Below are 24,788 nucleotides of genomic sequence, written 5' to 3'. Positions count from 1 at the left end.
AAAGGCAGCTGCCTGCAAGGAAGAGAGGTCTCACCACAAACCAACCCTGACAGCACCTTGATCTTAGACTTCTAGGCTACATAACTGTGAGAAAATGAATTTCTGTTAAGCTGTCCAGTCTGTGGTATTTTGTTATGGTAGCCTGAGTAACTAATAGACCATGTAATGGAATATTATTCATCCATATAAAGAGTTAAGTAACGATTCATGCTATGACACGAATGAACCTTGAAAATATTATGCTAAGAGAAAGCAGCCAGACACAAAGTGCCATATATTATATGATCTAATGATTCCATTAAAATGAAATGTCCAGAACAGGAAGATCTATAGAGACGGAAAGTAGTTTAGTGGTTGCCAGGGGATGGAGGAAGAGGGGAATTGGGAAATATGGGATTTTTTGGAATGAGGGAAATTTTCTGAATTAAATAGTGGTGGTTGTTGCACAACGATGTGAATATAATTTTTGAAAACCACTTAATTGTATATTATGAAATGGTTTAAAATGGTGAATTTTATGTTATGTAGATTTTTTCTCATTAAAATTTTTAAAAATTCTTCCAACCTGAAGGACGTCTTCTAACATTTCTTATATGTGTTTGTTGATGATGAATTCTTTCTTTTGTAGATAGGAAAATTTCTTTATTTTGATTCTTTTTCAAAACAATTTTTCAGGGTATGGAATTCTAGGTGGTCAGTTTTTCTCTCAGTACTTGAAAGATGTTGTCCACTCTCTTCTCACCTGCATTGTTTGTGACATGATCTGATATCATCCTTTTCTTTGTTCTTGTATACATGTCTTTTTTTCTTTGGCTGCTTTTAAGATTTTCTCTGTATTACTGCTTTTGAGCAATCTGATTACGATGTGCCTCAGTACAGTTTTCTTCATGTTACTTCTGCTTGGAGTTTGTTGAACTATTTAGATCTATGCATTTATGTTTTGTTTAGAAAGTTTTCAGCAATTATTTCTTCAGATATTTTCTGTCCCCCCCCCCACATCCCTTAGGGTTCTAGTTACTCATATTTTAGTCCATGTGATCACTGATTCCCTCAGATACATTCCCCCTGCCCCCGTATATTTCATTTTGGATAGTTTCTATTATTGTGCCTTCAAGTTCATTGATCTTTTTTTCTGTGATGTTGAATCTGATGTTTAGCTTGTCCAGTGGATTTTTCTACTCATTGTTTTCTATGAAATATGAGTGATGTTAATATCTCCCATGTTGCTAATTTTTTGAAAAATGTGGAATAATTCGACATCTGGGTTGGTTTCAATGATTGACATTCTCCTCATTCTGAGTTGTGTTTTCCTGCCTGGTAATCTTTGGGTGCTAGAAATTATGAATTTTATCCTATTGGGGGTTGAAGTTTTTTTATCCATATATATTTTCCTGGTCTTTTTCTGGGATGCAGTTACTTGGAATAAGTTCTGTCCTTTCTGGTCTTGCTTTTATGATTTGTTAGGCAGGTCTGGAGCAATGCTCAGTATAGAGTTAATTATTCCCCAGCTACCAAAGCAAGATCTTCCAGTTACCCATGAATTATGAGTTTTTCTAGTATGGCTAGTGGGAGCAGGGAATTTTTCTGATCTTGTATAAGCAGCAGGCACTGTTCCCTCTAATTCTTTCAGTTGATTGTCTTTCCTAGCCTCAGGTATTTTTTCTCACACATGCACTTATCAGTACTCTTTTGAACACTAAAGTAACACCCTACCCTCTGTAGATATCCTGGATTCTCGTTCTGTTCACTTTCCTCCTCTCTGGTACTGTCCTATGAACTCTAGTTCTCTTGGTCTCTCTGGACTCTCAAATCGGAGCGTCCACCAGGGTCTACCTCTGTTCTCCCTCTTTGTGTCATGTCTTGGAAACTCTTTCAAGGTAATTGTAGGGCTAGCCTCATTGGTTTACCGTCTTATGATCCATTCTTTCATTACCCGATTTCCAGTCTCATAGATTTATTGTTTGAAGCAGGAGAGTAAAGCCAGTCTGTTATTCCATCTTGGCTGTAAGCAGAAGTCCAGCAAAATTTTTAAACTTTTTATTAAAGTATATATATATATAGAAAATCACAAAATAAGTTTACACTGACATCGGAATAGCATATCCTGTGACCCAGCAATGCCACTCTGAATCCATTTGTATGACAGAACATTACCACACTTTAGAAGCCCTTCTCATGCTTTCTTTCAGTTACTAAACTACCTCCCTAAAATAACCCTTTTCTGACATAACACCACAGAGTAATTGTACCTGTATTAAAACTTTGTAAAAACACATCTGTATAGTATGTGCCCTTCACCTGGCTTTTAAACTCAACATCGTTAGATTCAACAGTTTTGCTTGTAACAAGAGTTTATTTTCATTGTAATAGTTTTCAATTGTGTGACTATATCATATTTTACTGTAGATGGACATTTAGGTAGTTTCCGGTTTGTTTGTCTACATAGAGTGCAGTTATGAACATTCTTGTATGTGTCTTTTGGTAAACATATGTACTAGATACAGAAGAGTGGCATTGCTGGGTCACAGGATATGCTATTCCGATGTCAGTGAATACTGCCATAAATTTTTCCAAAGTGGCTGCACCTATTTACACTCTCACCAGTATTTTAGAATTCCAGTTGCTCCACATTTTCGACAGTTGCTTCACACATTGGCCAGTTGATACTGTGGTTTCTTTTTTAAAGCCACTCTTGTATATATATGTAAGTTCTCTTTTTAAGCTGGTATTGGAGAATAGAACTAATATCCTTTTAAAAACTAACTGGTTTATATTATGTGAGGTTAAGTTTTTGGAGAGAGGACAGATGATAAAGTCCACAGTCAAACTTAGTAACAAATGCTGGAGATAAAGGAACTCCTTTGGTTTTCAGTATCAACCACTGAAATATCAGAGAAAACATTGATTTTGCCTATCACGATTTACCAATGTTGGGCTGTGAATTAATATGCTTTTAGCTTATTTTTCTGTGCATATATAATTTACGTCATTTCATAGTCACTATGATTTTTAGAATTAAAGTCTTAAAGACACTGATCTTGAAATGGCGTCGAAGGATCTCTAACTGGTTTAGTGGGTTGATTGAAATTCCCTAAAATGGGGATCACCCAATTTTGTGCATAAAGAACCAAGTAGTAAATACTTTAGTCTTTGCCAGCCATCCAGTCTCTCTTAAAATTACTCAACTCTGCCCTTGAAAACTGCCATAAACAATATATGAATGAGTGGATATATCCATGTGCACTCTTATATACTTAGTATGTATGTTCACCAAAGACAAATATAAGAAGGTACATAACTACACTGTGCTGGAAGACATAAACTGGAAACTGCCCAAGTATCCCTCTAGTAGAATGTGATACATTCTTACAACAGGGTTCTGTATGACAAGAATACACAAGCAACTGTTGAAAACACAGATGGTGGTAACAGGCATAAGGTTTCCCTCTGGGGTGGTGAAAAAGTTATGGAATAGATAGTGGTGAAGGTTACACAACACCATGCATGTATTTAATGCCACTTAACTGTATACTTTAAAATGGTTAAAATAGTAAATTTCATATATATCTTGCTACAATAAGATTTTTTAAAACACCACATGACACCTTGTGGTATTTTAAGGTTTATCAACTATAACTGAAAAGTTTATAAAACTGAATGTAATAATTTATTTTATAACTTTTTAAACAACTATTTTAATTTTTAATCAGGCCAGTTTTAAAATCCAAATTATGGAATAATATTTATAAATTATCTTTAACCCTAATTTGCTAATGGGAAAACAAACTTCACTGGACATTTTTGTCTAGAAAAGGTACACTTTCTCTGAATGAAGCAGTAATAAGATGATGATGGAAACAATTTAGAAACAATGACAACCAAGAGTTCATATTAATTCTACTCAAAAACACGATTCCTCATCTTGAGTTCAGTTTGGGAGCCAAAATTGATGGTGAGAAGTGCTAAAATCCCAGGTTTTTGGAAATGCCAAAATCCAGTATTTTGATTATGATTAATGAAGCTATGAACATTCTTGAGCAGTCTTCTGGTACACATGCACAAGAGTTCCCCTAGGGTATACACCATCATATGGAGTTGCTAGCTCATAGAGAAATGCATCTTCAACTTCACTAGATAATGCCCAATTGCCCAAAGTGATTGTACCAGTTCTATATATATCCACTAACAGTACATGAGTTCCTGTGCTCACAATCTCATCAATAGTTACTAATCAATTTTTTGTCGATGTATAAAAGGGTGTTTCATTGTGGTTTTATTTCACCATTTAAAAAATTAAGTATAATTTACATACAGCAAAATGTACCTAGGACTATGTTATGTCTTACTCTTCATAGTTTTAATTGCTTCATTTGTTTTACATTTCGAACCTGATCACTCCAATTTCAGAAGTCTTTGCTGACCTGATTGTGTGTTTCTGCTTGCTTTTTCTTAAGGTGTTTTGTTTCCTCTTGGATCATGTGATTTTTAACAGTGGGTTTTAATCTTATAACTTTATGTGGAAATTCTTTGAAGCCTGGATTAACAATCTGAAGGTTCCCCTAGGACTACTTTGTCCATTGTAGTAGTCACATGTGACTATTAAATTTAACATCCTGTTCCTCAAGCAAACCAAATTTTAAGTGCTCTGTAGCCACATGTGGCTTGAGGCTACTATATTGGACAATACATATGTAGAACATATCTATCGACTGCAAATATTCTTGCGCGAGCTTTGCTCTAGAGATCTTTGCTTTTCCTTCTGCCAGGTACCAATAGGCATTGCCAGCCTGCTTTAAATGAAATTCTTGCTTTGAGGTATTTTGTTGGTTTGTTTGTTTTGGAATCATGCATGCTGTATGAAATTGGGCTGCTAATATGAGTGAAGCCTAGCTTGAGACTACCAGATCTGAGGGGAGATTTTTTTTTTCATAATACTGTGGGTCTGGAGATATCCATGGATAATAGATTCTATTCCTTTGCTCAGATGATGAGAGTAATATTGCAATCACCAGATCAGCTTCACAAAGCCCCTGCGTGTTGAGTGAACCACAACCTTTGGTCTTACCTCGAGTGCCACAGTCTAAGGTGCTGTCCATCACCTCAAATCCGGTAAGCCCCACAGGGGAATATACTGAAGAACCTAGGACTGTTTTTGCCAGAGGAAGTTTGCTCAGAGTTATTTGCCTTAGTTGTATTATTTATGACCCAATTTTTTTTTCAGTAAAGTTACGTGTTTATCATGGTAATTCAGGGACTCTGTGTTGACAAATTTAATTTGTTTAAAAAATTAATAGCAAATTATAGTTATTTCTTTTAAAAGGCATCTATAAGCTGTGCAATGTAGAATCAACTGTGTGGTGAGCCTAACTGTTCTGGAATGAAGGATATGATGAAAAGAGGGACCAATTCTCAGATTTTTTATGGCCTTAACATTCTGCCCTTTTACTTTCTGACTCCTTCCTTTTTCTCTTACCTCTGCTTACCTAGTCTTTGTTTTTTAAATATTTGAATCTGTTGACTTTTTTGACTTTTGGATGTTCAGCACTCATAACCTAGGTGTAAAAGGCAAACCAGAGAGAGAAGAAAGAGTCTTAATTAAGTCTATGAACAAGCATAAAGATGGCCATTTCTTACAGGTTAATGACCCTGCTGATGCACCTGCCTGGTCTCTTCCCCATGTAATGACTTATGTAGCGCCAATTCCTACATGTTAATTTCCCATTGTTATTTGTGGCAAAAGAGTTGGAGAGTAGTAGGGAGGGAAAAAAAGAGAGAATAAGGACTCTAATCCTTGGACCATGCGCTTCAGCCATGGATTCTACTACCAGATCTAATATTTGCTTTGTTGATATAGTGGCCAGATATTGTGAAGCTGGACTTATAAATGAGCTATTTAAAATAAGGCCCATGCCATATCACATTAAAGGATGAACCAGGTGAACTAATGTTCCTTTGGTTGTAATAAAATACTTCTACATGTTGAACTGGTTTGGCTATGGTTTAAGAAAACTAAGTCCTGAACAGTTAAATGGCTTTGTTAATCATACAAAGAAGTGTTAATCCAAACATTCTTCAGAGAAAGTAGGAGGCAAATGCATGGCAAAGAAGACAGCCAAACTGATGACTTGAGAGAGAAAACAAAGAGGACACTGAGGTGGTGATGTCAGTCCAAATAAGAGTAAATCCCACTAACATTTGAACAAATAAGATTAACACCTTCTAATAAAAGTCTTCAGAATTTAGGTTATCAGTGAGAGCTGACTACTCCAGCGGTAGTGGAGAAAGGATTAGTTTCTATAGAGTGGAGGACTATGTGAGATTGTTAGAACTTACCCTCATTTTTCCATTTTTGTTCCATATTTGTTTTTTCTTTTTAGGTTTTCTTTTCTAATATAATGTAACAAAATTAATAAAGGTCTTCTCTCTGTGACAGTGGATATTAAGCGCTTTCATCTAGAGTGATCAGGCTTACCCCACCTGCTTTCACTTAGGAATAGAGAGGAAAGGACTATGACCCTGCCATCTTGACAGTGAACTTAGGGTCCCAGCTGGGCTATTGGCCAAAACATTACAAAATTTAAAGCATATGAGAAAAATGTATAAATGACCTAATTTGGAAATAACTTTTGGCAAAGTTGGGAAACTAAGCAGGTATCTTCACCAACCAATAATGAGTAACATCTTCTTTTAACATATAGATGAGTCTCTGTCAAGCAGCAAGTGGTCATCAGCCAAATGTGAATGGTCTCTTGGTTCATGGGATGCCTCTACAGCCAAGAAATCTCTCCCTAATGGACAAACTCCTGTAAGAAGTATAAAATTTTAAAAGACTATAGAGCTTATGTAGATCACTGAGAATAGGACAGTCAGTCAATCATGCACATATTGAATAGCTAACAAGCATCTAAGGGAAATGGTCTTCACCCTCAAAGAGCCAATAATATAACTAGAAAGAGAAGACACACACAGGTAGAAAGAGACCTAACCATACAGGGCATTTTTGTGACTGAATGCCAAGTGGATGGCACCCAGAGTGAGTGCTATAGCAGCCCCAAAGAAGGGAGGCATTTTGCTGGGTAAGTATGGATTTTGAACTTGCCCATGAAAGATAAGAGTTTGCATAAGCAGAGAAGAGCAGTAAGGCTATTTATTCTAGGTAGGAGAAATGGGGTGGAAAAAGGTTTGGAGATGGGAAAACACAAAATATGTAAGAGAGAAAAACCATTTTTGCTATAATAGGATAAGAGATAGGTCAGAACTTTAATGCTTCTGACCAAAGATTATTGACAATCTTCTAGAATTAAATTAGGCCATGACTGGAGGGTATTAAATGTCATGTTTTTGAGATCCACCCATGTTGTTGCATGTTACCTTCTCCTTTATTGCCAAGTAGCATTCTATTCTAAGAATATATAATTTGTTTATCCATTCTTCTATTAATGAATACTTGGGCTGTTTCTAGATAGGGACAGTTAGTTATGCATAAAGGCACTAAATATATTCTTGCACAGATCTTTTTTGTAGATCTACAGTCTCATTTTCTTGAGTCAATATCTAGAAGTGAAAATGTCATACAATTTTCCAAAGTAATTGTACCATTTTACACTCCCACCAGTAATGTATGAGTTTCAGTTAGGGAGCACATATATTTAAATCAGGAATTTGAAAGATAAATTTCACAGAAGAACATAGACTGGATTGCAGCAGGAGGAACTGAAAGTAAGGAATCTAATGCAGGAGTTCAAGCATAAGCTGCTAAGGGTCTACACACTCAAGTTGTAGCAAAGGATGAGAAAGGAATCCAATATATCAGGAGATATTATAAAAGAAATCAAATTCTACAAAAAGAAAAGAATCAGTTACCTTGAAGATTTCACACTCAAGGGATTTCACACTGCCTGCTCCTAGCTTTCCAAAGGACCCACACTCCTACCCCTGCAGGCTCCAAATAGCTCAGCATTTTAAAAGCCACAGTGAGAGCCACAGTGAGAGCCACATTGGTACCACATAACTCCCAAGCAGCAATATTTGCCATTCTGTTGTCTTTCTGGTGACATTCTTTCAGCACAAAAGAATGCCTCAAATATGGTAGGAATCTCAGTCCCTGAGGTAAACTTTTGGGTAATATTTTGGAGGAGGTACCCTTCAGGTTAGCCTTCACTGGTAACTGAAGTGACTGTGATGGCAGGTGAATATAAGGGACTTGGTTTCCTAAATCCCCATTCTAGTAAATTGTGTGTATGTGTGCAGTGATATTTAAGAACACATTCTCATACCTAAGTCAGATTATATAATTTTTAGAAATTAGGTTACTGATTTAATGGTGTTTTACTTTTGTTTTCTACCTCAAATGTATTTTATAGTCTAAGGCTTTTTACTCTTTTGAGTCTTGTCTCCAGTACAGAGAAACCTTGATTTCACTGTGGGTTTTTGATTTGGCCACTAGAGATATTGATGACAAGCTACTTATGAGGCCCAGGTCCAGTACCATCCTTTCAACCCGAAATTGGGCAAATCGAGCCCTGGACCTTTGTACATCATCTCTGTCATATACACTGCAGTCCACCAGGAGACGCAACCCCCCACCACGAACTCTTCATCCCATCAGTACAAGCCATTCACGTGCTGGAACACCAAGACCTGTGGAAGAAATCCTCAGAGGATCCCGAGTGTAGGTTTCAAAAGCAGAACTTCTGGAAGCTGTTGTATAACTAATGAAGGCTTTTACATATAGAACAAATTTAAATATAAGATTGAAATATATGCCTATAAACTAATCATTGCTCATTTTTATTAAAGACTGGTTTAAATCCACTACAGAAAAAAAAAAAATGAGTTTAAACTTGAATTAAATACAGGTACTGGGTCTTTCTGTTGGTTTAACTAAAGATTTCTGTTTCTACAATAAAATATTGGTTAGAATACTTCAGTCACACTTACCAAAGGAATAAAAGATATATGTATTTTATTAAACATTTTTCTTAGTGGGAACATGCTCAGTGAAATGCATGCCAAAATAATAATTATCCTTTAATATTCTTCTCTGCCATTGAGAAATGCTTATTCCATTGACAATGAAAATGTCAGAGAAGTGGTTGCTTTATACTAAGGGAATATATATATTCCCTTAGCACTTCTTAGGAAATAACACTAAACATAGTATTTTCCATTTTCATACCCTTCATTCACTAGACACTGATCTTCATTGTGCAAAAAAAATACCGAGAAGTCAATTTTTTAAATAAATTTTACTAGTTGATTCGCAAAACATCTTAGGTGGTTCATTTCTAACACTATGACCAAGGGTATGAGATAATAATGCCATGACTCTTTTGAATTCAGCTTCTAAATTAAGCACATATCACTATACTTCTCTCCCAACATGTTATTTGATTTTCATTTTTCAATTTGTTATAATTAATCCCAATAGACTAAGATGTCCAAAACCACCAAAAATCTTTGTTAGGACACCAGGGTTCACTATTTTATAATGTTGATGTGGTTACATCTATACTAACATGGCTTATAGATTCATTCATTTGGGGGATAAATGGTCTTGATGTATAATTAATCTCATTTCTTCTGACAGTTCTTTTTTCAAAGTGGAAAAATAAGTTGCTTTTTCTTCTGGGACATGAAAGTATCCTTCAGTTTCAATTATTGTCTTGGGTATGAGTCATACTGTAAACTGCTCCAAATTCCATGGAAGAAATTGAGTTTAGGAACTTTACCTGGGAATTATAGTTATTAGTGAAATGGACAACCAGAATACCTAGAACAGTAGAGAATTCCATTAGATATGAAATTACAAATCCATTTATGGTAGAGAAGTGCAATACCAGATGGGGAAAACTGCTTTATTCCAGTTCTCTGTGAAGGGTCAATTCCTGCTGTGTGTCCAGGATGAACTTTCAACAAAAATCATAAAATACTCTGAAAAAACCCCCAACTCTTAATTTTCCAAAATCTTTTGAGTGTTCTTTTAAAAATTAGTCCGCTTAAAGCTTTCCATGCATGACATTAAACTCCTCTATCATCATTTATTTGATTCTAATCAGTTTGCTTATATTGTTATAACTTTGTTTTTGTGACTTGTTCACTGATGGGACCTGCAGTCCAGTGGCGGCCGACTCTCTCTCTTCTCCTTCACCAATGCCCCTGAGTCGAAATAATCTGCTGCCACCTATTGGCACAGCTGAAGTGGAACACTTGAACACTGTGGGATCACAAAGGCAAATGGTATGTCTTTCCATGTGTTTATAAAACTTCATGGACAGTAATTCTGCAGGATCAATGCTATGGTCTTAATTTATATTTTGTTAAAAGTACATACAGAATTCTATTTTTAACAATGGAATTGGAGGTACTTGTCCTGCAGTTACTATACATGCTGGGGTAGATGTAGGACATGCACAGATCCCTCTACAAATTGTTTTAACCGTTTCTGTAATTTAATCCCCTTCACAGAAAAGCCTTGGCGATACCAATCGAGCTCGAAGTGCAGTGGTGGATGAACCTAACCATCAGCTGCCCCAGGAGAAGCTCCTTTTACCTGACTTTTTCTCCAGGCCCAACACAACTCAGTCATTTTTGGTAGAGTGACCTATTTCCTCTATGATCTTGACATTCGGGGGTGTGGGGGTGGGGCAGGGAGGGAGAAGAGCGGGAGGAAAAAATAAATAGTTTGGTATACTTAAGACTTTATATAGTGGTTAATCAACTCTGAGAATAAAAGTTGAGGTTCTAAAGATAAAAGTAGTGTTGTAAGTACGTTTTGTTGAAATTCTAACTGGTCTCTGCCCCTAGTTCTTTTAACTTGTAAAAAGAATAAGATAAAATGCAAATTAATCCTGAAACATCACTGGAGGCAAAAATGACAAAACTAAAGCTGTCCTACTTCGGGCCCATGAGAAGGCAAGGGTCTTTGGAAAAGACAGTAATGCTGGGAAAAATAGAAAGCAGCAGGAAAAGAGAAAGATAAAATATGAGATGAATTGACTCCATAATAAAAGCAATAGGCATGAGTCCACAGAGGCTGAGGAGGGCTATCGAGGACAGGACATTGTGGACGACACTCATTCACGGTCGCCAGGAGTCAGAACTGACTCAGCGGCACCTAACATACCAAATGCCTTATACATAAGTTACAAATTCTAAACAATTTAGATATTTCTGAGAATAAACAAAAACAAATAAATAAATAATAATAATAATGTTAAACCCCAGTGCATATCAGGTCAGCATAACTTCATTCTCTAATGCTGCTCTCATGGAGTTATACCAATAGTGGTGTCAGATTATGATGTGGTTTGGCATATGATCAAGCTAAGATTTTTTCTTTTCTAATTTTTTTGTACATTTACCAGCCCCTTTACTTCTAAGATAGAAAACACCTGGTTAGGAGAATGGAGATCATGCATTGACTTTCCCCAATTGTAGGCCATGAGCTCAGCCCTACCTCATTTGCTTTTTGGCGAAAGGGTTTGGAGAGCCTGGAGTAGTGACTGGGGCCAAACCCAGTGCCCAGGAATCAGGCGTTGTACAACCTATATCAGTTTTCAGGATAATGGTGTTTGCAGCCCACTTATCCCAACTCATAACCCTTGAAATATTACAGCCTAAAGTACCACTAGATTTTCCCCTACTAGAATAGCGTGATTTAATGAATGGCATACTATATTAGTGTCCGAGGGCTGGCGTTAACAATTTACCACTAAGTGGCTTGTAACAATAGAAATTTCTTCTTTGTTCCAGAGCCTAGAAGTCCAGAATCAAGGTGCTAGGAGACAGCCATGTTCCTTCTGCAGACTCTAGGGAAGAATCTTTTCTTGCCTTTTCCTAGCTTCTGGTGGTTGCCAGCAATCCTCGGTATTCCCTGGCTTGCAGCTCCATCACTCCCATTTTGGCCTCTACCTTCACATGGCCTTAGCAAAGTTTCTGTGTCCAAATTTCCCTCCTACAAAGATACCAGTCATTGAATTTAGGACCCACCCTAATCCAGTATGACTTCATCTTGACTGGATTCCAACTGCATAGATACTACTTCCAAATAAAGCCACATTCACAGGTTCCAGGTGGACATAAACAGACCTCAAGAGGCTTGATTTAGGGCGAGATTCACCCAAAACATGGTCAAAAAAGGGAAAAGGCGACCATTTGAGTCTTAGTGTGAACCCTAGAAAGTTTGAATACCTTTATTAAATTTGTCTTCTCTTAATTTGATCTAGGACATTTATTAAGCAGTGTTTGATGATATTCTATAGCTAGATTCTCTATCAAATATTGATTTTTTGATTGCCTGAGTAAAACTGAACACATGAAAATATTTCAAAGTTTCTTCTTTTTCAGTTTATAACAAAAGTAAAAATGTCTTAGTATAGCCATTTCTCTCCCAATTTGCTGTCATGAAAAGAGAGATGAGCGTGTAGTCAATGTAGCTAAGAGCACTAGAGCGGAGTCCTGGGCCTGGCACTGCCAGACTAGCACTCTGCTCCTTGGTGTTCTCGTCTAGGATGGGAGTTGGCAAACTATGGTTCATGGACCATCTGGCTTACTACCTGCTTTTGTAAATAAAATTTTATTAAGGAAAAGGCACCACGCTCAATCTTATACTGTCTATGGCTGCTTTCCCAGTACAACAGCAGAGTTGCAGAGCTGCAACAATGGCAGTCTGAACCATAAAGCCTAAAATAGTTACTCTTCTGGCCCTCTACAAATTACATTTGCTGATCCTCGATTAAAAACATGGGCTTCACCAGAAAAAAATTCCTGAAGTCTCAATTCTAGTGCTCTGACAGGGAAGTGAAAAGGATGTTTTTTATTCCAGAAATGCCAGCAAGACAGCATTGATAGCTTTTTAAAAATATATTTTGCATTTTAATATTTTAGTCATATCTTAAAATCTTTAAAATCCTTGAGGTGATTTTGAAATGTTTGAGTTTCATATTGAGAGTTACAAGTAGGGAGATAAAGTCATGGGTGTTTCAGTGCTGCTGAAAGGCTGTTCTGCTGTTTTAACAGTCAGTAGGCAACAGAAATCAGACAAAATTCCCTTGGCAGCCAATTACAAATATTTAGAAATATTGAACCATACAGATTTGTAAATGCTAAAATTTTCTTAAAGGCATATTAATAAAGTTGTAGAACTTGCAAATTTTATGTTAACAAAAGGCTTTGTGGGCCTCTGGCTTGGGATTTTTCCCTTGGCACATACCAGAGTGCACTCTGCCAACCTGGCCCTCAGATTGGCGGATGATATAATTTTCGGTGTTTTTTTTCAAATTTTCAGGTTTTCCCTTGTAAAACTACTAACATATTATCCTTCGGGAGGTACTGCATTTTAAGAAATGTCTCTTTTCTTTTTCAGCCAGACACACAGTATTGTCATTCATATGCTGTTGAGTATCCTCATCAGGCCCGACCTGGTAGGGGACCTGCAGGGACAGGTGGGGCCATGACTCTTGTTTTACTACTGTATGGATATTTTAAGATCCTCCCTTTTTTTTTTTTCCTATGCTTATTTTCCCTTTCTTCAGACTTTATTATGTTTTGTTTTCTTGAATCTTTGTAAGTCACCTTAAGTTCATTTTGGAAGATGGTATATAATAAAAAGATAGAGACCTCTGTTTGGGCTCAGAGCCAAAAAGTTCCAGATTTGTTTTCTCTTATATAACTAACCTTTCACCTCTCTGGCAAAGTAGACAGTACTTAAATTTCAGCCAAAGAGGTCATATTCGTAACATTCAAACGTTTTATTATTATGTAGGCAAAATCCATATTGCTATAAGCTGCTTTAGTCAGTTAACCTGCTAGGCCAAGGTAAAACAAAAGAAATTATAAAATGTCCAGATATGCTGGATCCAATTCTATCCCATTTAGTTTTTTGAGTTCTAAGTTATATTCTATAGCTTCTATTTTCATAGGATAGAAGAAAATTATGTATATTTTAATTCTTCCTACCATCAGAATCATTCCCACCACCATCAGAATCATTCTGTTGTAGGTGAAATTTAAAAGTACTGAGTAGTTGATATGCTTCCTGTTAATAAGAATTATCAGCAAGTACATTAAAAAGTAATCGGTCTCAAACCTATCTCTGTGGTCCAAGTGAATTCTCTTAGTTCACCTCCTAACAGCAGTTTAGTAGTTTTTGAATGCTTTCTGTTCTTGGAAGAGAAGCAATCCTTTCTCTGAGCTAGATATTACACTTGGCCATCTTGATGGTCAGGTAAAACTAGTGCAACATTTAGTGAAATGAAACAAATATTTTCGTCCTTTTCAATTAGTGGGTTTTTCTCTAAAACTAGGTTACTGCTTTCATCTTAATATGATTTGTTTTTACGTAAAATATCTAAGGTTTTTTATTGCCTTGGTAAATACATTCTACGACTTAGTCCCGGTCTCCAAATTTAAAGTCCAACTGATTATTGGAGAAAAAAGCCCTTAAGGTAAGAATTTGAGATTACCAAATCTAGACTATTAATATTACTCTATAATGTCATCTTTGCCTGACAGGTCCTCAGTTACATGGGTCTACAAAATCTCAAAACAGAGGTGGACCAGTCTCTAGAACCAGGCAGGGACCATAGGGCAAATGAGAAGAATCTGCTTCAGGCTGCAGGGGACACATGGGAAGATTTGATGAATCAGTGTTCACTCATGTGTGATGCAGAGCTTACATACAAGAAACAATCTGAAACCATCTTCATGAAGAGTTATTTTGGTACAATTGACTGAGAAGACAAGAGTATCCACCAAAGATTACATGGGTACTGTTTCTATCTCCAGTTACTGTGAACCTATTCCACTGGACAGTAAGTTTGTACCCAAAGATTTAACAAATGAATAATTACCCCCAAATCACTGCTCATGTTGTCTGTTAACAATGATCAGTTCAATCATTATGTGATTCTATGAGACTATACATACACAAAAAGCAGCAAATGATTGATAACATTAAGTTATCACTGGCTTTTGAATACTTCTGCTTGTATTAATATCGGGGAGTTGTACTCAGTTTTAACTCATTTTTAAGAGATAGTGCTGTTAAAAATCTGAGCTACTCATCAAACAGATGTCATTCCTAAAGCTTTCTCTTTAGATATCCAACACACAGGCAGATAGATGTGGAAGGGATAACTAAAAACATAAATGTTGAACACTGGTGTAAAATAACATGTAAAATCATGCATATATTTTTTTCGGCTGTGCCAGCTCAACTTCACAATGGCCTGCTTGATATCAGGTTATGCTTTTTTTCTTTAAGTACCTTTTAGTGGTCATATTTTTTGTACAAATATTAAACTCAACTTGCCAGTTTTCTCCTGCAGTTCTAAGAAAGTCAATTAAAAAATTTATAGAATCTTTCTACTAGTGAGCCAGATGCAATTCCTTAAATTTTCTGAAACCCAGAAACCCTAGTCCAGTATGAACACATCCTAAGAGCAGAAGTAGAGAACTTTGGCGTTCTTCTGATTTTACCTTGGATCTTTTCCTGAGTGTACTCATAATGGTTTTAACTATGGCTTAAATTTATTTAAATGTCACTGAACTTTCTGATGATCATACCAGTTTTAGATCTTATTGTTAATCGTGAGAGTAGATAAATTCAAATGATCATAAATTGGGGTAATTTTCTATTATACCAAAGTGTGCTAATGCTATCATATGAAGACGGATGCTTCAAGCAACCTGCATTATATTTTTAATACAACTGAAGAGTATTTTTTAACCTGTTTGTAATCATAGACTGAAAACATGTCACATGCTTACCTCAGATAAATTGATACATAAAGCTTAGTGTGGATATGGTATTGAATATATTAGCCTACAAATCAGATTTTAAATTGAATAGTCCCTACAAAACTTTCATATATTGTAATGAATAAATACCAATTCAATTAAATGTTAAGTGAAAATCTATGTACTATTCTTAAAAATCAATGCCATGTGTGCGCAATAAAAAAAACTACTGGATCAAGATGGCTCGCCTTTCAAAGTTAGAGTTAAGAGTCGGAAAGGGCCTCTAAGAAGTCATTTACCCAAAATCTCTCAACCCTTTCACAGATGAGAAAACAGTTCCAACAAGTTCACTGACCTGCCTAATGACATTCAGGAAGGATTACAACATCTCTTTATGCTACTTAAACTGGGCTAACTCCTGTAATGCTGACTAGGCCTTCTTTTCTTCTCTTCTCTAACCACCATTCATATTTTTTCTAGATCACATTTTAAATGATCAGTGGGCTATTTTTATTATTAAATTTTACAAATGAAGTATACCAATGATAATTTAAAACTTGTCATTTTTTTACTTGTTTATTTAATCATGTATAAGTCTTATAAAGATGCCTGAAGTAATGTGAACACCTATTTGTTTTGTATTTCAAGCAAAGAGTACAGAGCCTAGTTGAGTAAAACAAAAAGGACAGAGGGTATATTCAATAACAGTAAGACTTAAAGCAAACTGTCAAGTATTTGGAAGACAGATGTCCAGCCAGTGTTTTAAAGGCATTCTAACTAGGTACAGTACCTGTCCTAATAAATATGCACATCACTCTGAATACTTGGCAGCTCACTCCTGTGTGGCAAAATGACAACTGGTAAAGGACAGACCAGCGTTCTAGATAAGAGTTTCTTGTACAGAAGATCCACAGAAAGAAGTGCTGTCTGGAAGTATACCAACCTCCTCCTCTTCCCTCAATGATCACCACCAAATTCTTTCCTTTGAGGACTTCACAGAAAGTTGGGAATTTCTAGAATATACTAAGAACAGGTTAAGAGATTCTGGGTTACATAATAAGTCTGAATAATTTAAGCAGGAAAGACAACTCTTCTCAAGGGTTGGATTGACTTTTGTCTTCAAATCTTGACTGTACCTTGCCTATAACGGCACCAAATAACACCTAATGACTTTTGAAGAGAAAGTTCCATTATTTCTTTTCTTTCTTGAGAGCTGTTTTTTTCCCTCCTCGTTTGGAAGGCTTGCAGTACTTTGCTTCCATCTGAGCCAGAAAATTGTCCATTTCCTTTTGTCGATCCTTTTGTCTGCTCTGTTTGAGAGTTAAAACACAAGCTTTCAAAACACAAGACTATCCACAGACACAAAATTACTTAGTCGTTGCCAGGGGCTGATGGGAAGGGAGAATGGGGAACTGACTGCTAATGGGTAAGGGGTTTCTTTTTAGGGTAATGAAATATTCTGGAATCAGATAATGCTGATGGCTGCACAACTTGATGAATATACTGAAAACCAATGAATTGTACACTTTAAAAAGATGAACATATGGTACGTGAATTATGTCTTAAAACAGGGGTCCCCAACCAGTACTGGTGCATGGCCTGATAGGAACCAGGCTGCACAACAGGAGACGAGCAATGAGCGAGCCAGCGAAGCTTTATCTGTATGTGCAGCCGCTCCCCAGTGCTAGCATCACCGCCTCAGTTCCACCTCAGATAATCAGGGATTAGATTCTCATAGGAGCACCTGTCCCTGGTGCCAAAAAGGTCGGGGACGACTGTCTTAAATGAAAAACAAAAAACAAAAAAAACCGCCACAACACCATACACATACTCCAAAGAAAACATTGGCAGTAATAATCAGAACAAGAAAGAAATGGCGGCAACCTTTACAGTGTGCCAAGTTTACCTGAATGACTGCTTTCAAGTTATCTACTCCTCCTTCATCAAGTCCCAACTCCTTCCTGCTCATTTCTGCTTCTTTAGCCTCTTCCTGCGCCTAAACGAGAAACTCATATGAGACTCGACGGCAACCTAGCAAATGATAAAAATACACCCTCTTTGCCAAAAACAAATCTATGACAAGACCCTTTCAATTTGAGGTTTATACAGATAAAAAGGATAAAATTACACAAATATGTCATTCATTAAAAAGCAAAATTGCTGAATGCAAGCAATATATGCTCTGATTCCAATAAGCATTTCTGAGTTTTTGCCATTACTACTTGCTAGGGGTAGCATATTGTTTGGTATTAATAAACCACGTGGTTAAAAGGAAGGAAAATAAAATGCAAGGGGAGTTAAGAAAGGTCACAACCAAGGATGGTCTCAAAAATATTTCCAGAATAGAGGCACCTCAGATTCCTCCTCTGGAAACCCAATTTACTACATGTAACTGGTGGCAGCCTTGAAAGCAAACCTGGTTGAAAATTCCACCTAAGTAATCAGAATAAACACTAGCAAATTCAGTTTTAACCTTTCTTTACCTGATTTCAAAGCTGCCTTCTTTTACCAAATTTTCCTAGAGCACTGATGCCAAAATACCACAAGGATACCTTGGGAAAGGTTAGTAAGTTCATTTTATTCTTTCAGGGCAACAACTAAGACTATTAAAAGGCCCTAACCCCCAGAGAATTTTCTAAAATCTCTTTGCCAATACTCTAGGGAAGTTTCTCAAGCTAATATCCGAATACAGAATATAGCTGTGCTCAGTTTCACCTGAGAAAATGATTACCAACTTAAACTGCCAGTTTGAATCTAATCAGATGTAGCTTATGAATCCAAATGATGATCCTGATACACAATCCACTTCTCTCAACTAAACACACATCAGCTTTCCCTTGCATGCATCTTATATCTAAAAGCTATAGAGCTACTTCCACTCCCAATTCAGCCATATAAAATAAGGTGTTCACCTCAGGTACCAATCAAAGGTCTAAAATCTTACACCGTCTGCTCTCCATGGAGCTCTCATTATGAAAGCCAGGTTGAGGCAATGGTTACTTCGGTACCAGTAACCATTGATCAGAGGCACAGATGTTTCCTACTTTGAATCTACTTCCTCCCAGAACCCCAGCTGTCCTTAAGCTCCTATCTCCTGCCATCATCCTTACCCCAACCAACTCCACAGTTTAATATGCAGGTAAAGGGCACACAGGCCTCAATCCTGATTCTCCAGAAAAGGTTTCCCTCAAAGTGTATTTTAAAAGACACAATGAAAATAAACTAGGTTTAAAAAATGTATAATCTGGGCCCAACTCAAGAAACTGGGCAAGAGCAAAGTAACCTGTAGTATCAAGACACAGCTTTTTTTAAAAAAAGACAGTCTCTCACCTTCTCACCACTTAACTAAGTGAGAACCACTGTCTAGCCTATGTATCTCAACTACATTATCTCCTGAGAAATGCCTCAGGCAAAGCTACAAGAATTGGCCCATGTGAAGACTATTTCAGTGTTACTTGAAAATGATATTATTTAAATAATCTACACAGACAAATCCTCTTGAGCACAACATACTAGGATAAAAAAAGTTTCTCTTGATGAGCGTATGCTCATTTTATTAGATGAGAACTACATAGCAAATTAATCTTTCTCCTTATTTCAGCAATCTTGTCTATATTTCCATTATTGCAAATATCCTCAAATTCTTTTTGGAAGCATTCAAGATATAAATAATAAATAGCATTCAAAATCTTACCCTCCTTTTCCTTGCATTCATCTTTTGCTTCGATTCTTTGACAAAGGCATTATATGATGGGATCTCTCCGGCATCGATGGCCTGCTGAAGAATGTTCCTTATCCTGGGTTCTTCTGTATACTGTACACATAGCACAGACTCCATGATCTGATCCATGTCTCCCTTGAAGTCCAGATAGGCCTGTTTAACATCAGCTAGCTCTTCTTCAGAACCTTTGTATGTCTTTTCAAAAGCTTGAATGTCTTCTAAAGATATCTAAATAAGAGATATATGCTTTAACTTTGATAATTTTATTTTAAATAAAATGTATACTAGTAAAACTAGACTTAGGGGTTGAAATATTTCTTCCCAAATACAACAGCTGCTTGACTTGAAATAGTTGCAAGAAATCAGCGTTTCTCTGCCAAAGCTTTTCCAGAATTCTCCCTAGTCCAACCTTCACAACTGCTAAACCACGGACCAGGAAAATTTAAGTGGAGTTTCCAAAGATGGGAAAGGATGCAGAAAAACACTCAGGACTTACATTTGGATATGTAAAATATACCACATGTTGTAAAAAATTAAATCCCCCCTTTTCACTATAATCACTCTAAATCAATAGGTAATTAAAGACCCATTTCAATAAATGTGTGTGAACATACGAAAACACATGGTTCAACCTAAGGTTTAAATCATTTTTCTTCAAAGATTACAGTATATTATCTCCTGAGAAACGCCAGTGTTCTATTTAGAGACCAAACAGAAATTCCTCATTCCTACACAACACAAAATGCAAGACTTCAGAGGCATTCAATAAACGTTTGTTTAATGAATGACAACAGTCACAAAGTCGTCTCCGGAGTTCTCTACCTTTTTAAACAGTAACCTCCAATACGTTTCCCAGTCTCGATCTTGATTGAGCACATCAGAATCCTCGTCCACTGTTCCCTGCTCATCGTACACTGCTCTCTGCTCTTTGTCACTCAAAACGGAATAGACTTTCCCGAGGATCTGCGGGGGAAAGAGCCTGCAAGTCACTCCTGCCCCTCTCATAGAAACCCCACGGTAAGAAATAAAGATTAGAAAACGCCAGGTGCCCCGCACTCCACCCGGGCGAGGCCAATCAGAAGCCCAGGCGTAGGCGGCGTGGGCACTTGCGTACCTGGAAGCGGCGGGTGGCGTCCTCCTTGCCGCTCTCGCCTACCCGGTCCGGGTGTACCCGCAGGGACACCTTGTGGTAGCCGCGTCGGACCTCGCCGTCCGAGGCCTCACGCCGCACACCCAACACTTGGTAAAGGTCGGCTGTGCCGAACACTTCCTCGCACAGCTCCAGCAGCCTCATGGCTGGCGGAGGGGCGGAGGTGCGGAGCTGAAGGCGGACTCCACGAAAAGCGACTCTCTGGAACACTGGTTAGAAGTCCGAATTGCTTCCCTTTTCCCGCGCAAAAAACCCAAGGCGCCTGCGTCACAATAGACGCGGCCACGACGCCGCACTTTACGGCGGCTGCAAAGTGGGGCGTGGAAAAGCTAGTGTGTGCCAGGATTGAAGTCGAGTAGAACGAGCAGTGGTGCGAAAGCTCTCCTAGCGCCGGACCCTCCTTCGGCGAGGAACGGAACTATCCCGGTAGCCTCCACGCCCCACCCCTCTAGGCTCTCCTCCGCGTACTTGGGAACTCCGGCGTCTAGCTTCTCCTCCATATCCCAGCGCAGAACCTTTTTCAATAATACATGGAATGTCCATATTAGGCTGAACCTATATACTGCTTTTTTTTTTCTTTTTTAAGTAAAAACAGCATAACATCGATATTTGGCAATTTCACATGGTTCATATACATGTTTATTTCCAAAGAACGTTGGTTAAAAAGATTTATTTTTTCTCAGACATGATCCTGATGAGAAGACATAGAGCCCTAAGGCCCAAATAACTTTGCAACCTATGGGGTGGGTCTGCTGGGTAGCTTCTTTCCCTTGAGCCCTACCAGAAAAAATATATTAAACAAAAAGCACAAAATACCGGTCTTTTAAAAAAATTTTATCTCATAGGATTCATAGGTTTGAAATTTAATTCAGAGTCACGCCCATTCACCTTCTCCTGAATCACCTTCAACCTTGGTGGTAATAACATGACCCAAACCGTCATCTTAATAATATATGCTGCCAAAGCAAAAGTTTTTTGTTATTGGATGAGCTTTCACAGGAAAATAAGTGTATATAGATCTTGGACAAAGGACAGAGAAGGTGACAAAGTGAATACCTAAGTTAGCAGAAATTCAGTACCTCAAAATAATACCTTACCTTAACCTATTTCACATCAGTTCCCCTCACTGATCAATACTTTTCAGAATCACATTCTCTCCTGCCCGACCAATGAAAACTTCTCCCAAGACCTAAACTCTCCAGGGTAGTATCTTTTAAATTTACAGCATTCTTGTTTTCAAATTATTTTGTTTTCCCATATCCACGATCAAACCCAAGTAAAGTCAGTACCTCTCTGCCTGCACTTCGAAGTCCCTCAAAGAAAGGGAGGCCAATCAGTAACAACCCTGGGGAAGCCTCGATAACACTCAGAATTTGAGGTGGCTGCTAACTGTTCTGGGAACATAAAACCTAGAGAATAAAATAAGTTGGTATATTGACTGGGCTTTAGAATTGCCTCTATAAATCTTCATCCTAGCCTTACGCCAGAATTTGAAATCTGTATTACCCAGAGTGTACATTATAACCACCTAATCCATGCCTGTGATTATAGAAACCTGAGGTTAGGGTGGAGTAGATAATGTGATTTTTTTTTTTTTTTTTTTTTTTTTGCATAGCCAGTCATTTAAATTACTAAATTCATGATACCTAAACCTGATTCTGTCATTGACTTTTTAAGCGGACATTTGAAAAGCCCTTCACAACACTTGCTCATTTCCCCTCCCAGCTACGGATAATACAAGTTGAAAAAGGCTCTCCAGGTAGACACATTGGGATCTAAATTTTAGCTCTGCCAATATTAAAACTGTGGCTATGGGCAAGTTCTCACCTCTGAACCTGAGCTTACTGGTCTATAAAATGGAAATAATCCTACCTGTTTTCATGATACCTTATGTCTCACAAATAACCTTGCATGTAAAGGGCCTAGATGAACAAAGGTGCTTTACAATATTAGCTTTCTTCCAGTTTCTATTCTTAAAAATAGACCATTACAGCCCCAAAACTCATTACTTGTGAATTGAGATTATGTTATGAAAGGTAATATAAATCTGCAATTACAAATGTAACAAGTAAAGTAATTATGTTCTTCAACTGGTGGGATGACCCTTAATGATTAAGGAAGGAATTACTTGGACAAGTTCTGGTTAGTGGCTTTGAAACACAGAAGTCTTGGAAGGCAGCAGACTGTAAAGCTGTCCAAGAGACCTAGGGCCCAACCCCCAAGTCCAACCCATCCCACAGCCACTGTGTTTTCCCAGATGAAAGCTAAAAAAGCTAATTAGTACCTAGAACCAGCTCTGTAATTGATAAGAACAAATTTTTCCCAGGGCCCTGCTCAGGCCAGGCCAAAAGAGCATGAGTGACAGAGAAAATTCCATTTATTGACCTCTAACAAAACTATAAACTCTGCACACGTGTTTTAAGAGGACTTTGACCTTGTCTCCACTGCTATGCTCATTGAAGTCAGCTTGCTTTTGTTTCTGTAGCCTCTGTATCTGTTTTCTGAGATGCTAAGAGGACCTCGCGTGCCCGTTTCCGTCGCAGCCTCTCAGCATTTGTGATCATCATGGGATGCAGGGGGAAAAAGCCAGAAAGACCTAAAAGCAATAGGATTTTCATTCATTATAACACAACACAAGTAAATGTGTCTTGGGGATCTCAGCCTCACAGAACTGAAGTTTAACAGAGACCTGACCTATAGAATGGATTTAAAACATGCTCTTCACTTTCCATACTGTTACCTCTTCCCCCAACTCCCTCCCCTCCATTTACTACAAGACAATTGATGTTGTCAACCTCCTAACAATATTTTCCTTACTTGAAAAAAGGATAAACTGACAGCCATTCAAAACACACTATTCCCATTTTTAGCATAAAATCTCGTAGCCCAAAAGGCTCATAAAGGAGTCCACAAAAGGGGTCTCCAGATTCAAAATGGCAATTAGATCACAACTTCACGTCTCACTCTAGTCCCAAACAGCCCAGAAGTAATAAAAATCCTTCTTAATTCTCATCACCCTGGAACTGACTTCAATCTAAAATCCCCTCAATGAAGTATGGCTAGAGCCCAGTTACCCAGCAGCTTTTCCACAGGTTTAGAGAGGTGAGCCCCACAGCCAATCCAATGCCGGATACGGTCCAGGTTGAGAGCAACGAGTTTCTCTCCATGAGTGTTAGGCAGCGGATCATAGGAGCCAAGCTGCTCCACAAAACGGCAGTCCCTGGAACACTTGTTGTGAGCAGCAACGATGCGATAGAAAGGCCGGTTGGTACAGCCACTTAGGGCAAGACGGATGGTTAAGTGACCTCGCTGGTAGGACTTCCAGAGGACAGTCGCTGCAGAGAAATGAGTGGTTAAGACAAAAGAATCGAGGGCACAAAATGGACAAAATGAGGTAGATGAAACAATCCCTTTCCTCCAGGGAAAAGTCCTTACTTCCAACCTCCGTCTTGTTAAACTTTACGCGCTCCAGTTAGAAATGACTTCCTCTTCATCTCCCAATCCAATCAGCACAAGACAGCTGAGGCCAGAGCCTCAGCTGTCTTATCGATAAAATGAATGTCATTTATTTCATAGGCTTTCCAGGTGGATTAAGTGAGAAAAACTGAAGGGAGACTCAACATAAAGCACTGTGGCTGTTTCAGGTTTGGGTTGCTTCCACCTGGCCTAGGAAAGCGCTGCTCCACACGGTCCCATACCCCCGAGTTCCCGTGACAGCCCGGAAGGTCTGTCAGGGCCCCTCTCACTCACTGAGGTGAACCATGGTGCAGCCGGCGTATGCCGAGGCCCGTTACCACTTGTGGCGCCGCAGAACGTCCCGCCGCCCGCAAGGATTGCCTCGCGCCGGATGAAGGACGGACGCGAAGAGTCAACGCTGCTGTAAGGGGACCTGGACGCTACCGCGAGCCAAGACCTAGGTCCTCCCGGCTGGAAGAAAATCGCCTACTAGCCCCGCCCCTTCCGTTCTCCGCACTCCATTTCCCACAATGCAACACGGTGAACCCTAACGTACTTTCTTAAACTGCCGCAAAACAGGCGCGTTGGTGTTTGCATACCAGAGATAGCAGGGCAAGCCGAACCGTGGGAGCGCTTCTGCCCTTTATTATTTATTAGCCTGTGAGTCCGTGGTGGAGTGAGGAGTATTGGGAGTATCCCGGGAGCGGGTAAAGGAAGCGT

At 38.3% G+C, this 24,788-nt stretch overlaps 3 protein-coding genes across 5 annotated transcripts in view; 1 reads left to right on the top strand and 2 right to left on the bottom strand.

Annotated features, from left to right (window-relative positions):
* FAM149B1 (family with sequence similarity 149 member B1) overlaps nucleotides 1-15,910 on the top strand; it is a 58,793-nt gene extending 42,883 nt beyond the window's left edge. For 2 of the 3 annotated variants that reach the window (XM_016156924.2, XM_016156926.2), the window contains 6 exons: nucleotides 4,985-5,109; nucleotides 6,699-6,805; nucleotides 8,447-8,671; nucleotides 10,116-10,239; nucleotides 10,468-10,593; nucleotides 13,367-15,910. In XM_016156924.2, the coding sequence (XP_016012410.2) occupies nucleotides 4,985-5,109; nucleotides 6,699-6,805; nucleotides 8,447-8,671; nucleotides 10,116-10,239; nucleotides 10,468-10,593; nucleotides 13,367-13,570 (911 nt within the window). In that variant the 3' untranslated portion in view covers nucleotides 13,571-15,910. The remainder of the gene's footprint in view (nucleotides 1-4,984; nucleotides 5,110-6,698; nucleotides 6,806-8,446; nucleotides 8,672-10,115; nucleotides 10,240-10,467; nucleotides 10,594-13,366) is intronic. The other variant, XM_016156925.2, reaches the window with a different exon arrangement.
* Nucleotides 15,911-16,287: 377 nt separating this feature from the next.
* Nucleotides 16,288-21,293, bottom strand: DNAJC9 (DnaJ heat shock protein family (Hsp40) member C9). The gene is made up of 5 exons (XM_016156937.2): nucleotides 20,577-21,293; nucleotides 20,285-20,425; nucleotides 19,436-19,690; nucleotides 17,648-17,737; nucleotides 16,288-17,051 (listed from the first exon to the last, which is right to left on the bottom strand). The coding sequence occupies exons 1-5, from the start codon at nucleotides 20,754-20,756 to the stop codon at nucleotides 16,932-16,934; spliced, it is 786 nt and encodes a 261-aa protein (XP_016012423.2). The 5' UTR covers nucleotides 20,757-21,293; the 3' UTR covers nucleotides 16,288-16,931.
* Nucleotides 21,294-22,196: 903 nt separating this feature from the next.
* On the bottom strand, nucleotides 22,197-24,553 carry MRPS16 (mitochondrial ribosomal protein S16). Its single transcript, XM_016156938.2, has 3 exons — nucleotides 24,363-24,553; nucleotides 23,687-23,947; nucleotides 22,197-23,208 (listed from the first exon to the last, which is right to left on the bottom strand). The coding sequence occupies exons 1-3, from the start codon at nucleotides 24,373-24,375 to the stop codon at nucleotides 23,075-23,077; spliced, it is 408 nt and encodes a 135-aa protein (XP_016012424.1). The 5' UTR covers nucleotides 24,376-24,553; the 3' UTR covers nucleotides 22,197-23,074.
* Nucleotides 24,554-24,788: the final 235 nt, after the last annotated feature.

Source organism: Rousettus aegyptiacus, unplaced genomic scaffold, assembly GCF_014176215.1.
Source record: "Rousettus aegyptiacus isolate mRouAeg1 unplaced genomic scaffold, mRouAeg1.p scaffold_m13_p_6, whole genome shotgun sequence".
NCBI classification, from domain to species: domain Eukaryota; kingdom Metazoa; phylum Chordata; class Mammalia; order Chiroptera; family Pteropodidae; genus Rousettus; species Rousettus aegyptiacus.
This window is presented reverse-complemented; position numbering and strand designations above follow the sequence as displayed.

What these genes read in the sequence shown, in the direction of transcription:
- DNAJC9 (XM_016156937.2), bottom strand. Translation starts at nt 20,756, where the DNA reads ATGAGGCTGCTGGAGCTGTGCGAGGAAGTGTTCGGCACAGCCGACCTT. An exon ending in ACGCCACCCGCCGCTTCCAG is followed by an intron (nt 20,426 to 20,576) that starts GTACGCAAGTGC and finishes TTTCCCCCGCAG; the next exon opens with ATCCTCGGGAAAGTCTATTC. An exon ending in TGAATGCAAGGAAAAGGAGG is followed by an intron (nt 17,738 to 19,435) that starts GTAAGATTTTGA and finishes TTTCTCGTTTAG; the next exon opens with GCGCAGGAAGAGGCTAAAGA.
- MRPS16 (XM_016156938.2), bottom strand. An exon ending in ACCTGTGGAAAAGCTGCTGG is followed by an intron (nt 23,209 to 23,686) that starts GTAACTGGGCTC and finishes TATTGCTTTTAG; the next exon opens with GTCTTTCTGGCTTTTTCCCC.